Source organism: Atractosteus spatula, chromosome 7 (genome assembly GCF_055471065.1).
Source record: "Atractosteus spatula isolate fAtrSpa1 chromosome 7, fAtrSpa1.hap1, whole genome shotgun sequence".
NCBI lineage: Eukaryota > Metazoa > Chordata > Actinopteri > Semionotiformes > Lepisosteidae > Atractosteus > Atractosteus spatula.
In genome coordinates this window covers 49,012,163-49,025,332 of record NC_142712.1, presented here as the reverse complement: position 1 = coordinate 49,025,332, position 13,170 = coordinate 49,012,163, and the positions used below count along the sequence as shown (strand labels likewise).

The 13,170-nt window shown below is 46.2% G+C and overlaps 1 protein-coding gene across 2 annotated transcripts in view; it reads left to right on the top strand.

Annotated features, from left to right (window-relative positions):
* Positions 1-13,170, top strand: part of myo1ea (myosin IEa) — a 70,191-nt gene that overhangs the window by 53,359 nt on the left and 3,662 nt on the right. Inside the window, exons 20-28 of one of the 2 annotated variants that reach the window (XM_088921661.1) lie at positions 717-831; positions 1,770-1,939; positions 3,249-3,394; positions 6,247-6,393; positions 6,709-6,866; positions 7,258-7,344; positions 8,087-8,279; positions 8,847-8,882; positions 12,817-12,986. In XM_088921661.1, coding sequence (XP_088777787.1) covers positions 717-831; positions 1,770-1,939; positions 3,249-3,394; positions 6,247-6,393; positions 6,709-6,866; positions 7,258-7,344; positions 8,087-8,279; positions 8,847-8,882; positions 12,817-12,986 — 1,222 coding nt within the window. The remainder of the gene's footprint in view (positions 1-716; positions 832-1,769; positions 1,940-3,248; positions 3,395-6,246; positions 6,394-6,708; positions 6,867-7,257; positions 7,345-8,086; positions 8,280-8,846; positions 8,883-12,816; positions 12,987-13,170) is intronic. The other variant, XM_088921662.1, reaches the window with a different exon arrangement.

Genomic DNA, 13,170 nt, shown 5'->3' with positions numbered 1-13,170 from the left:
TGTTTAGTCTCTTGGAAAGCCGGGTTTGTTATTTTGCTGGCCGTAGCGAGTTGGTGCAGGAAATAGCAGGGCAGTAGGAAATGGCACTGAATGATTCACGGGTCAGAAGAGAAGGTTGGAGTGCTGTCCTGGCCACCCCTGGCTCACAGAAGAGGTGAAATGCTGCTTTGATGTCTCTTAGCAGCCTGTTCATTAACTCGGCCATTTTAGTTGAAGGACCATGACCTTAGGCGTTACTGACGCAGCTTCTCCTTCTTCACTAATTAGTGTTAAGGAAGATTTTTATTTTTTATAAAGACTGCTTTTTTTTTTTAAAAGTGCTTTTTGCAGTCACGTCATCAGGTCTAGAAGGAGTAATTAGGAATGTGGATAAAATGGTATTAATCTAAAGAATTAAATCGGTAAAGAATCGATCATGGTATTTGTTTGCTTTCATTTGGCTGTGCAGATTTACCCTCCTTTTTTACTGTTTACCTTCAGTACGAGGACTCTGACGTGGTGAAAGTAAAAATGGTCCTAAGTGGGCCTTGTTTGCAAGTGGTCTAGTAACAGCACCTCAGTTATGCAACATCACCAACTAAATAATGTGCTTTTTATACAGAACACGTGACTGACAGCTTGCGGCAAGTTCCTGCAGGGTCTTGTCTTGGCCCTTCTCCTGTGGAGGGCTGGGAAGTGGGATTTCGTTTTTTTGATCTGTCTTCTCTCCTTCACAGCTGTTCCTGCTTGAAGAGACGAGGGAACGGAAGTTCGACGGCTACGCTCGGGCGATCCAGAAAGCCTGGCGGAAGTACCAGGCCAGAAAGAAATACGTGCAGATGAGAGAGGAAGGTACGGCCACAGCGAATGCCTGCATCTCCCTGACATTTCAGCTTTCGACTGCGTGCCAAATTCTCCCAGTAGCCCTGACTTCAGCCTGTCTGCTACCCTGCATTTGCATTTCCAAATTCTTCTCTGCATTTCAGTGTTTCACTGGTCTGTAAACTTCCCTCTGCTGAAACTAGGGTCTTGTTTTCTGTGAGCAAATGAACTTCGTTTCCCCATTCTTACCCTCCCTTTACAGCTGTGATACAGTCAACCTCTAATGCAGAAGCAGCAATATTTTGTATTTATTCTCCTGTGATGAGAAGTGAATCTTTTTCTTATACAAGATATTATTAATTTGATTATTATGTTAGGTAATGAACAGCTACACTGGTTAAAGAAATCAACGTGATGCTTTCATAAGCTCCACACCCCAAGATGCCTGGAATCAGTCCATTCAGAGCAATTAGTTTCCCATAGATTATAATTAACCACTGCATATAAATCCAGTTTAATCTGCCCAGCATGAGGCTAAAGTCCATCGGCTCTGTTAAGAAGCTGGCTTTAGAATGTCCCTTTAATAAAGCCTTGCTACATGTTTTGAAAGTGAGTTCACTGGTAGAAAGGAAGAGAAATCAAAGCCACATTAGTTTGTGGCAACAGGTGCAGGTGAAATAAGCAGTCAGGGCTGGAGAAGAGAGCCGTGCTTTGTGATGACTTTCGGTGGGAAACACACTTGATTGAATGACTGTAATTATAAGCACAGCAGAAGTGCAACTGGCTTAACGGAACCCGAGCCCAGCTGGGCCCTGCAGCCGAGTTGGTCACGCAGGTTTTCACTCCACTGCCCTGGTTTGCCCCACGATGCGGCTGAAGAAGGACTGGAGCCCAGATAGAAAGGCCTGCCCCGAGGACTTGCTGTTCACCCGTTGAGCTTGTCCGTACCCTGTCCTTCGTGTCCTCAGCCTCCGACCTGCTGCTGAACCGCAAGGAGCGCCGCAGGCACAGCATCAACAGGAACTTCGTCGGGGATTACCTCGGGATGGACGACCGGCCCGAGCTGCGGCAGTTTCTGGCCAAGAGGGAGAAGATCGACTTCGCCGACAAAGTCACCAAATACGACCGGCGGTTCAAGGTACCCGCGAGCAGCTCATTGTCTCTCCATGCTCGGACGGCACCCATAAACGGCCAGATACAATGTGGTCCTAGAGGGGCTCCTAGCTCCTGCTATTCACTCTGGTTCCGTTGGACAGCGCTCTGACACCACGTCCTTAGCGGTTAGGTTTGTCAGTTACACTTTAATTCAATAACATAACATGCATAATTGATAATGCATAATTGAACTAATTAATAACAATAAATTGAATGACATAACATGCATAAGGGGACCTGGCTTTTGTTTTAGCACTGTTGATAGCACTTTGATGCAATGCTAAAAGAAACTGCATGACCTCTTATTGTTACAGTATGTTGTGTGGGCATGTCCCTATAAAGTATTATGCATTTGATTATAATGTCTTGTGTAGCAACTATGAAGGGATAATGAAGCCATTATGCAGCAACATTCAAATAGAGTTGCCATTTTGTCTTTCTTTCCTGAGTGGGGAAATCCTTATACAGTACAAGCATATGAATTGAATTATGAGATATGTGAAGAGAAATTAGTGGGTATCTCTTTCAGTAAGGCACACTAATTCGACTCTTTAGGAGTTATTTCGCTTCCTGTGGTTACAAACGGCTGAGATGTCAGACAGGAAACGCTAAAACCTGATGAGGTTTGGAAAGAGGAAGCTCGGTTGAAAGTGGCACCTCAACGAACGAGAGTCCAAGGCACAGATTTTCGTTTCTTTCTAGGAAATTCTGATTGTGTCAGAATGCAAGTGGCCTTGCATCGATTGGATTTCCCCCTCAAAACCAAGTCTAAAAATGCGGACGAGTGCTGCTTCAATGTTTTCAGAACCGGTGCTTGAAATTCGGTCTGTGGTCACTGTGGGCTATTGGAAAGGAATTAACTTAATGGCTCTCCTTCACCACAGACATTCACCACAGACATACAGAAAAAAACAGGTTTGTTGGCCATTATGCTGGACTTCCCCGACATTTTCCCTTGTGAAGAACCCGCATTTTGAAATTCATATTGTAATCATTCAAAAACGTCACGCTGAAACCGAGAGGCACGAAAGACATAAGTGCTCTTGTTCCAGTACTCCTTTCTTGCACTGATATTGCCTCTCGGTACATCACGAGAGTGGCCCGACTCTGGGACAATGACTTGCTTGCGTCGGAAGCCGCTCTTCTGTTTCAAAGCTGCTTCCGAAGGTGATTTTGCCGTGCTGTCCTCGTACCTGCCGAGGTGACGCAGCCCTTTGGCGTACGTGACCGCAGCCCCCAGCCGTTCGGGAGGGCCGGGCCGCACAGAGAACAGCTCCCTTGTGTGGTTGCAGGGTGTGAAGAGGGACCTCATCCTCACCCCGAGGTGCGTGTACCTGATCGGCCGCGAGAAGGTCAAGCAGGGCCCGGACAAGGGGCAGGTGACCGAGGTGCTGAAGCGCCGGGTCGAAGTGGAGAAGATCCTGGCCATCTCTCTCAGGTACGCCCGCCGTGTGGGGGTGGAGGGGGGTGGGGGGCTTGTCTGCTTGTGGAGTCTCATTCGCCAATCAGCTCCCAAGGCTGCGGCAGACCCTGGGGTGGTGGGCGTGTCGAGGACACTCCGCTATGAGTCCTACGCTCAGATGGCGAGGAGGTGATCACAGATGAGCCTCTGAGACACACTTCAAGAGCCTTCGACTGATCTTCTCTTCGTGGTCTCCATCCATCTGTCCTTCGGATGAGACATGAAACCGAGGTCCTGACATCCCAGGGCATTTCTCATGTTACCCCAGTGTCCTGGCCAAATTCCCCCCTGGCCTTTACCAGTCATGGCCTCCTAATAATCCCCATCTCTGAACTGGCTTCATCACTCTGCTCTCCTCCCCACTGATAGCTGGTGTGTGGTGAGCAAACTTCTGTCGCACCATCCGGGTGGGGCTACAAATTCGTGGTGGTGGAGGGGAGTCCCCATTACCTGTAAAGCTCTTTGAGTGGTGTTCCCAGAAAAGCGCTTTATAAGTTTTATTATTAGCACTCCTCAGTCCTTTGGAGAGCAATTTTCCCACCCAGGTTAAACAAGCGTGTCATGGCAGGGGTATGTGGAACAAAGCCCTCACCCAGACCCTTTTACTTTTCCAAGGGATCAAAGACAGCACCTGGTAAATGGAAATTTGCTGCCGAGTTCAAAATTGAAACAAGGGCCCTGCATTGTGAAAGGCAGGGACAGGAGAACACAGGAACATTACAAACGAAAGGAGGCCATCCAGCACATCCAGTCGGTGTGGTCCATAGCTAATTGTTCCAAGGATCTCATCTACTGTCTCAGTTTCTTGAAAGTAACCAGGGTACTGGCTTCAACGACGTGGCTGGGTAGCTTGTCCCTCCTGTTCTCAGTTTTAATTGCACTTCTATGGAGTTTCCACTTGTCTCCTCTGGTGTGTGTTTCACTGTTGATTCTGAAAACATCCTCTGGGCTGAATTTCTCAGAGCCTTTGAGGATTCTTGCCAGGTCTCCTGTTTGTCTGCGGTTCAAGACCAGAAAGATTCAGCTCCTTCAGCTGTTCCGATTCAAAGCCAGAGCTCTGTCTCACTGTCTCCCCCTGATCTACCACCCCCCTCTAGAGCACTTCAGTCTCCCCAGTGCTGTTATTGCTGGGATGACGAATATCCTCTGGCAGAGAGCAGGGGAGATACCAGCTGAGCACTGCAGAAGTGCGCAGGCCGACTTCAAAGGAAGTAGGCTGAAATCCCTGATCTGTGCTCTTTCCCGCTTCGCAACACCTGCGAAGCTGCAGACATCTCAGAAAAGTTTGATTTCAGAAAAAGGAAACGGTGAATTATTTTAACCAAGCGATGTTGCTGTACAGACATAATTGCCTCAAGCTCAGCAGGTTTGTTGTCCTGTTCTGGGCTGGGCCTGAGTGTGTTTAAGAAGGCTCGAGAGCTCATTTGTCACAGCAGAATGTTCTTGAATATAGATTCTCATAGAAAAGATTCCTTGGGAAAAGAATCTGAGAAGATTCTTAAGGACGCTCATGCCAGTTTTCAGTCTCTGCTTTGTATTAATGTCTGCGATGGGAATCTTTGCCCTTTGCTTTGCCTCCTGGAATATACAAATTGAAGTGTGTGAACGGGTGAGTGCCTTCGGCTGTGCTGAAACTCCACTCCTCAGTAAGCATTGATCTTGACGGCAAGGGGCTGCGGTTTTACAAGGATTATAAACATTATTAGGTTATTAGTCCTGTGGTTACTTTGCACAATGTGCAATTAAAGGAGCGCCCGATTGTGGCTGGTTAATGGGAGCAGGGCAGAAGGAGCTCCCTGAGGCTAAGCCGGACTAGCAGGGAATTGTGGGAGGTAACTGGGTGTGCGCTGGTGGCCATGTGAGCTGCAGTTCTGAGCAGGGAAGGGGGGCGATTAATACATAGCAGGTGACACAGATCAGGAAATGGGGAATCGTAAAAACCTCATTTAAAAGCTCGCCTTTAATGGGGAAACAATGCATGGAACCTGTGATGCTGAGGGGCTGCGGGGGGAATATTTCTGGTAATAAGCAGCTTAACCAATGGCTGGACATGCTGTTTAAGGAGCCTTAACTAATGGGAGCATTTCTAAATGGAGGTGTCGCCAATGTAGCCACTTGATTTGGTTTTCACTCTTAATTTTAGACCCTGGCAACTGCTGCACACACACTTCTGTGGCATTCAAATTCGTTCTACGGCAAGCTCATTTAAATGGCAGATTTTCATCCTTGATAAGGGATGAAAGTCGTCAGTTGTTCAGCCTGTGTCTGGTGCCGGGCTGGAATCATTGCTGCAGGAGGCTCTGTGAATCCCTGGGCGATGGCAGACTCCTGAATTCCTGGAACTGCATCCTTGATTCCGTGCTACATTTCCATTTTCAATCCTCCTCTTCTCCAGTTGAAAAGGAAATTGTAGTTTTTCAATAAAGGTTAATAAAACAATTCATAATTTTCTTGTCATCTGGAGGTACGCACTGTATTGTTTATTTGCTCCTGCTGTTTCTTATTGATACTGCTGAGACAATATGTGTAAGTGGACAATAGTGGTTAATTATGGCCATCCTCCTGACAAAAACTGTGCTGTTGTGGACATTTACAGGCTCTTCCTCTGTTTTAATCTCTTGCCATAGTTCAGTCTCCAGTTTAAAAACGAGCGAGGAAAGTTGTTCCTTTTCTTTATCACACTCATTTGTTCTCGTCTGTGCAGCTACAGGACCAATGTGCTACAGGAGGCAATGCAGTTCAGCACCAGCCTGGAGGGCTGCACAAAGACCGAGCCCTGAGCCGCTTCCCCCCTTTAACGCTGTTCTCTCTCCTCTCGCGTCCCTCAGCACCATGCAGGACGATTTCCTCATCCTTCACGAGCAGGAGTATGACAGCCTGCTGGAGTGCATCTTCAAGACGGAGTTCATCAGCCTCCTGTCCAAGAGATTCGAGGAGAAAACCCACAGGACGCTACCTCTGAAGTTCGGCACTATGTGAGTTTGACCTGGAGTCGGACAGCAAAGAAAATACCAGTCCTGCATTGCTGCAGAGGTCTTGATATATCATTTTAACTTGTGGAGGATATTATTGTTATTATTCTTACAAAGATAACTCCTATTCAGTGGGCATGAAGAGATTGGCCTCTGTGCTTTTTGGGGTGATGTAGTCAAGACGAGGGGGGGTGGAGTGGCGCTATAGCAGTATAACAGGGTGCAAGGGAGACCAGGCTGTGCTGTGGAGCTCAGTTACTCTCCCGGTTACGAAAATCTGAGCATGAACTTCCCATGACTGGCGGCTGTTGTGTCCAGACTTGAAATTAAGCTGAAGAAGGAGAGTTGGGGTCCCTGGAGCGCGGGGGGCACTCGGCAGGTGCAGTTCGTCCAGGGCCAGGGGGACGTGGCCATCCTCAACCCCACAAATAAAATGCTGCAGGTCAGCATCGGGCCCGGACTCCCCAAGAACACACGTAAGTCTGCGGAGCATGTTCTTCAGATACAGCACCCAGGTTCTCCTCATGAAACAACACTTCAAGAGTAATATTAGACCCTATTTCACTTTCATCATATTATTTCTGTAATATCAAGGATGCAGTATCCACACATACAGCACTTACAGCAACAAACATCGGCACCTTGAAGGAATCTTATTGACAGGTTATGTATTAGGAGGAAATTGCATATTGGCTTTATTTGTTTGTAACTCCAGGTTTCAAACCTGTCTTTTCCAAATCTCAGGCTCTCAGCTCAGTAAGCGCTGCTAACCTCAGTGTTGCCAAGGTAGGCGTTGGCATGATGCTCTGCCAAGACCGGCGGACAGATTTGGCATCGTCCCCTTCAGTGTTTTCTTTTCATTTCCAGGTCCCACCAGGAAGAATTTCTCACAAAACCGGAGTGTCTCCAGAGCTCCCCAGAGCTACCCCACCAGAGCTGCCCCTGGGCCCCCAGGTGAGATGCTTTGCACTGCTGAGGTCAGAAAGGTCAGAGGCAACAGAAGAGGAAAAGGGAAAGTGTCACTCGCTGACTTTATTTTGAATTTCCTCCTTTTTTTATTCATCCATAATTTATAATTGATCATTTTTAAGTCAATAAGTTTAATGTTTTTTTTTCAGTGAATATAAGCCAACATCCATCCATTTTAGAACGGCTTTATCCAATACAGGGGCATGGGAGAGCCAGAGCTTATCCCAGCAAGCAACAGGTGCAAGGCAGGATACACCCTGGACAGGACTTCAGTCCATCTGAAGACACACAGACACAAACATAGTCACTTACACCTAGGACTAATTTTCCCAGAACCCCTTTAACCTAGCGGTATGTCTTTGGAATATGGGAGGAAACCCACAAGAACATGGGGAGAACATGCAAACTCCAAGCAGATAGCTGCCCATGTCCAGAGTTGAACCCAGGGCCCCAGCTGTGAGGCAGCAATGCTAACCACTGTGCCATCCTATCAGCAAACATTAAAGGACAAAATGTGATAGATTTATATAAATTAAAGCTATGTTTCCTCCCTGAGAGCTTTAATATTCTGTCATTTTTCAGTATTCTTTGCCTTTCCTATTTACTTCCTGCTCAGTTGTCAGGTAGCCAGTGAAAGAGGATTTGAGTCCTTGGAACCCATCTCAGGGGCTTCAACTAAGTTCTCAGCTGGACCTGCAAGCTCTCGTTTCTTTTTCCTGATCTGCAGCTTCCCACCAGAATGGAGTGATAAAGTCAGCCGGTAACAACGTCAGCCAGAGGGCTGCCCCCACGAACCACCCCAGCCACCACCCCACCTTCCTGCCCCCGCCAGTCACCCTCCACCAGCTGAAACAGAGGAACAGCCGGCCCCCGCAGCCCGACCTGGACTGCCTGAGGGTGCCTGACCAGGGCGCAGCGGGGTGAGTCACCTGCACTGCGCTGTCTCCAGGGCAACCGTAACCAGGGCAGCGCCGCAGCCCGATGCTCCCTGGCTCACGGGTGTTGTGTTCACTGTCATGTGTGCCCTCCACGTTCGCATTCCTGCTACTGCGGTGAACACAGACATCAATCAGGTCAATTATAGAATCCTTTGAGTTTTGACAGTAAACTTCCTTAAACATTTTTTTTAAGAAAAGCAGCTGCATTATTTATTGTTGGCTCCCTCAGCGTTTGCTGTTGTAGCTGCGGAGCTTGTGACCGAGCTGGACTGGTTTCTTTCTCACCCCACGACAGATGCCAGAAACTGTCCATAAAGGCACACACGTAACTCCATTTTCATTTGAGGACTCGTGACCCAGTCACACTCTCTCGCTTTGTCCTTATTTTTTTTGACCCGCGTGGCAAGGCTGCTGCCCCCCCAAGTGGGCGATCGTGTGTAGAAATGCTGGCTCTGTGAGAACTGGGACCGGATGTTTAACAGACACAAGGCCCCAGGTCCTCCAAGATGGCCACCGAGTGTAACTGTGCATGACTCTGTTCCTTTCTAGTAACCGGCAGAGGCTGCCCCCAGAGAGCGGACGAATGTGAGTCGAACGCAATGTTTCTCTCGGGTGGTGGTTGTGACTCAGTCTTTGCCGTTTTCGCCCAGCCTGTTGGAATTCTTTTCCTCCTTTCTCTCACACCCTTAGCAGTTTTGATTTTGTTGTTTTTAAACTGCCTAACAGCTGGTAGAGACGCAGCAACTAGGTTTACTCATCCTGCTAATTAGGGTCAACTCTGGTCCTTGTAGAAGAAGAAGAAGAAAGTTAACACCCATGCTAAGCCCTTCCAGGCCTCATTAAGAACACAGGGAAGCCTGCTGATGGGCTCAACTAACCCTTGTGTTTTTTAGAGCTAATTGATTCAAGCGTCTGGTGACGAAGAAAGAGAAATAAAGAAGGCTTTAGTGTGTAAACTGCTCATCAGAGTGGACCACTTTCCCTTCTGAAGAACTTTAATGTACATAAATCTAAGAAAAAAAGACATCCCCCAATTTTTAAGCGTGAGTCCCCCCTGACATATCTGAAGAAGACAGTTTCCATCACTGAAATCTTTTCCATCAGACTTTTATTTTTGGAAAACACTAATCCATTGAATTAATTCAATCGCATGTTATTTAGCTCATTAGCTCCTATTACTTAAATGGTACTTAAACTGCACTGTACTGTTTTGAATTGTCAGTTATTTAAAGTTTTACGCCCTCTAAAAACTAGCCTCCCGAACTATTTTTAGAGCCTTTCGTCTCCTTCACATTGGTTTATCCTGGAACATCTTCAGCGGAACAGGAACTGTCTTCTTTTTGGTCAACATAAGCATCTCCTTAGGTCAGACCACAGGCTTCTACAGTGACCGAAAATGAGTGCGGGCTGTGCTGTTAACTTTTTTTAAAGCAATCTAACAACAAAAGGACCAGAGTTAACTTACCTAGTGGTGCTTTAGCTGCGAGACAAATGCCTTCCAATAAGTTAGACATGCACTTCTATGTGGTGGCGTTTCTGCTTTCTGTGAGGGTGTTTCTGATTTGTATAGAGCTTCACATATTCCCCAGATTCTGTGACGTGACCTGCCCCTGAAACCCGGCTCCCACACGACGTAATGGTACTGTCTGTCTTGAAGAGAAGGCCCTTCAAGGCAGACCTAGTCGGCCTTTTTATTGAATTACTGAAGTACAAAAAAAAATGCCTTGGATAATGTAGAAGAGAATTGTTTTTGGGGGTGATGGTCACATTCCTATAGTGGAGACAACTTCTGAGTGTCTGACGTATTGCTTTGAGAATTAAGCTTACATTTCCCCTTCACAATCCTGAAGAGTTCTTTGTGTTGGAAGTTTCTCATTTCTCCGTTCTGGTGCTTGACTGGGTTTATGGGACTGTAGCGCCGCCTGCTGCTCCTGAGTACCAGTGCAGTTGCTTAGAGAGAGAACTGAGAGAAACGAGAAGAGAGAAAGAGGTGTACGGGGAGGGAGGGAGCGAGCAGTGCGGAGTGACGAAAAGAGGATTGGGCAATGCAAACCAAAGAGAAGGTGAGAAATGTAGTAAATGGAGGGACGGAGCAAGACAAAAGCAACAATTTATAAGTGAAAGGAAAAGCCTAAGCAGAGATCAGTTAAGCTCTGGCAGAAGGCAGCAGCCAGTCTGAGTATTAAGAATTTACAAAGGGCACATTGTACTCAGTTGTCCTTTTAAAAACGTAATCTTCTGAGTGACCTCATTACAAACATCGCATATTAAAATGCAGAGTATTGGTTACATATTTATGGAAAAACTGTAGCAAAAATGTGCTTAGACCTTAAAGATATTTACATTTTCAATGAATGTGATTTCTATTCCATTGTCTCACAATTTTTTCCTGACCTCGACTCCGGTATGGACTACTGCAGGAGAAGGGTTTGAATAAATAAGGCCGGTGTGCTTGGTAGCCTCAGACACAGCAGGGAAGACTGAAAAAGAGATTCAGTTCTCTTCTGAGAACGTCTCTAACGTGAATGCCATGTTTGGGTCACAGTGCTGAGAAATTATATCAGAAGTTTGTTCGATTTTAGGTTTTTTGCTGTAAATATGTCCATGTTTCTCAGTATTATTTTTGGATTCTTTTTCCAATCTGCACAAGTGAACTGTGCACTGCTGTAGGATTTATTAAAGATGAATAGTATTTGTCACTCTCCATTCAAATAGTGCAAACATCCTCTGAAAGAACAAACGTTACAATAAAAACGGTTGAACGAAGGCACTTGAGAGTTACTTGTTCTTAATTCTGCTGCTGTTCTAACTGCTGACCTCAGTGTCTCTAACAGGATAATGGTGTAGGTTAAGAAAAGAAACAGAAAAGCATTACTTGGGTAGTTAGCGTAGCTGTACATGCGCAACCTTTTTACATTTAATTTTGTTCTGCCTAAAGGTTCTCTGCAAATGTTTTATATCTGAAGCCTCCCTTAACTGGTTTTGATCATCCATTTTGACTAACCTTCTCAAACTGTGTTCATGTTAACAAAACCGATCCCTCTGTGAAGTAAAATAACTTGGATATCTGTTTCCTTGGTTGTTTTCTTCCAAATGTTTGGCTTCTGCTCATCCCTTTATTGAATATGTCCTGTTTTGCGATATTGGTTATTGCCCTTTGGGGCTTGCATTCACCTAAAGGGTTAAAGATGAGTGCTCATTCCCTCATACGGAATGAGGGAACAGCAGGCGAGCAGCCCTGACATATCAGTAAGCTGTTATACTGTATTCTAGGGAAGATCTTGCCAATCCAGAGTCTGTCCAAGGACACTATAAAGAATGCTTGGGCCATCATTCCCAATATGCCATTCTCTTTCCCACAATTCAGTTGTGTAGCTGCCATTACTAGAAGCCAAAGAAAGGAATCGGACATGCTTAGAAACACTGAAAAGGAGTGTGCTGTGCAGAGCCAGAGTGTTCCGAAAGAGGAGATGGGGGGAAAAGTCCTGAAACACGCCGATAGACAAGGAGAATGGGTTAAAAAAAGAATGAAAAGAGGGAACAGAATGAAACTTTGGATTCTGGTTAACAAGCAGATACTTCACACGTAGTTCCCACGATGAAAAACATACCCGAATTTCTTAATATGTGTTTACAATTCAGCTGACAGCTGGCAGGAAGGCAGAGAGCAAGCCTTGCTTTTTTAACTTCGTGTTTACTGTGTGATTACCTGTCTTGGCTGGGTGCAAAAGCTTGCTTTTTGCTGGCTCTGGTAAAGGTAAAGTCAGTATCAGAGCCACAGCAGGGATTACCCCACAGTACTGGTTCCCAGTTATATAACTGAGTGGACTGGAGCAACTGGTAACCCTTGTTTAACGGTACAATAGAATTATCTACAGCAGGAACCCAGACCTACAGCTGGTCAGATATGAGTCAAAGGCTTACCCAATATGCTGTGCTGCCCCAGCTCTAGTAATTTGTCTGTAATTTACAATTTGAAAATTGATAAAAAAAACTCAAAAGCTCTGTCACCATAATTTCTAACTGCTTGTGAAGAGCACTGTCAGCGTTCCTCTGAATTCTTAAACTGGTCTACAGAAATGTCCTGCCTGCCCTTTTATGAGGTTATTCTCCTATTCTTCATTTTACTGTCCAAGCAGACAGACCCACTCCACTGTATTGCGAAGTGAACTAACCCACATCTTAATTCCTCAGTGAAGCTGTGAGCTTGTGTTTAGGGAGCTCGAACATGGGATTGTTCAGTGAGCTGTATCCTCCTGCCTTAGACACCCTGAACATGATGCCACAGAGTGGCTAATTTGTATATTCGTCATTGAATAAAAAGCATCTGAAAACACCCAAGGAAACTGTTAATAGAAAGGCTGATTTATGTTCAGGGAGGCTGGTAAGACATTCAGAGCAATATTTCAGAGGGCGTGCTGTGGCGTCTTGTGCTCTCCCTCAGTGCTGAACACTAACATCAGGCCCTTGTTTTGCCTGGCATCACTGAGCCCCTTTCTGTCTTCCTCTGTGCCATCAGCGCCCACAGACAGACCACCAGCAGGCCGATGCCCGGTGGAGGCAGGCCCAAGCCCCTGCCCAAGCCCAAGCCCCAGGTGCCACAGTGCAAGGCGCTATATGCCTACGACGCCCAGGATACAGACGAACTGAGTTTCAATGCCGATGATGTCATTGAAATCGTCAAAGAAGGTGCGTACTCGACTTGCCTTCCTGAAACACTAGCATTGTGCTCGAAAGACCGAGTGGCCTCGCAGCTAGAGATCGAGACGTGAAAATAATAATAAATAATAACATCACTTTATTAACCCTTTACAATTTCTTGCATTAGGAATTTGTCTTTTCGCATACCCCAGCTTGCTCTCCATGAGACACA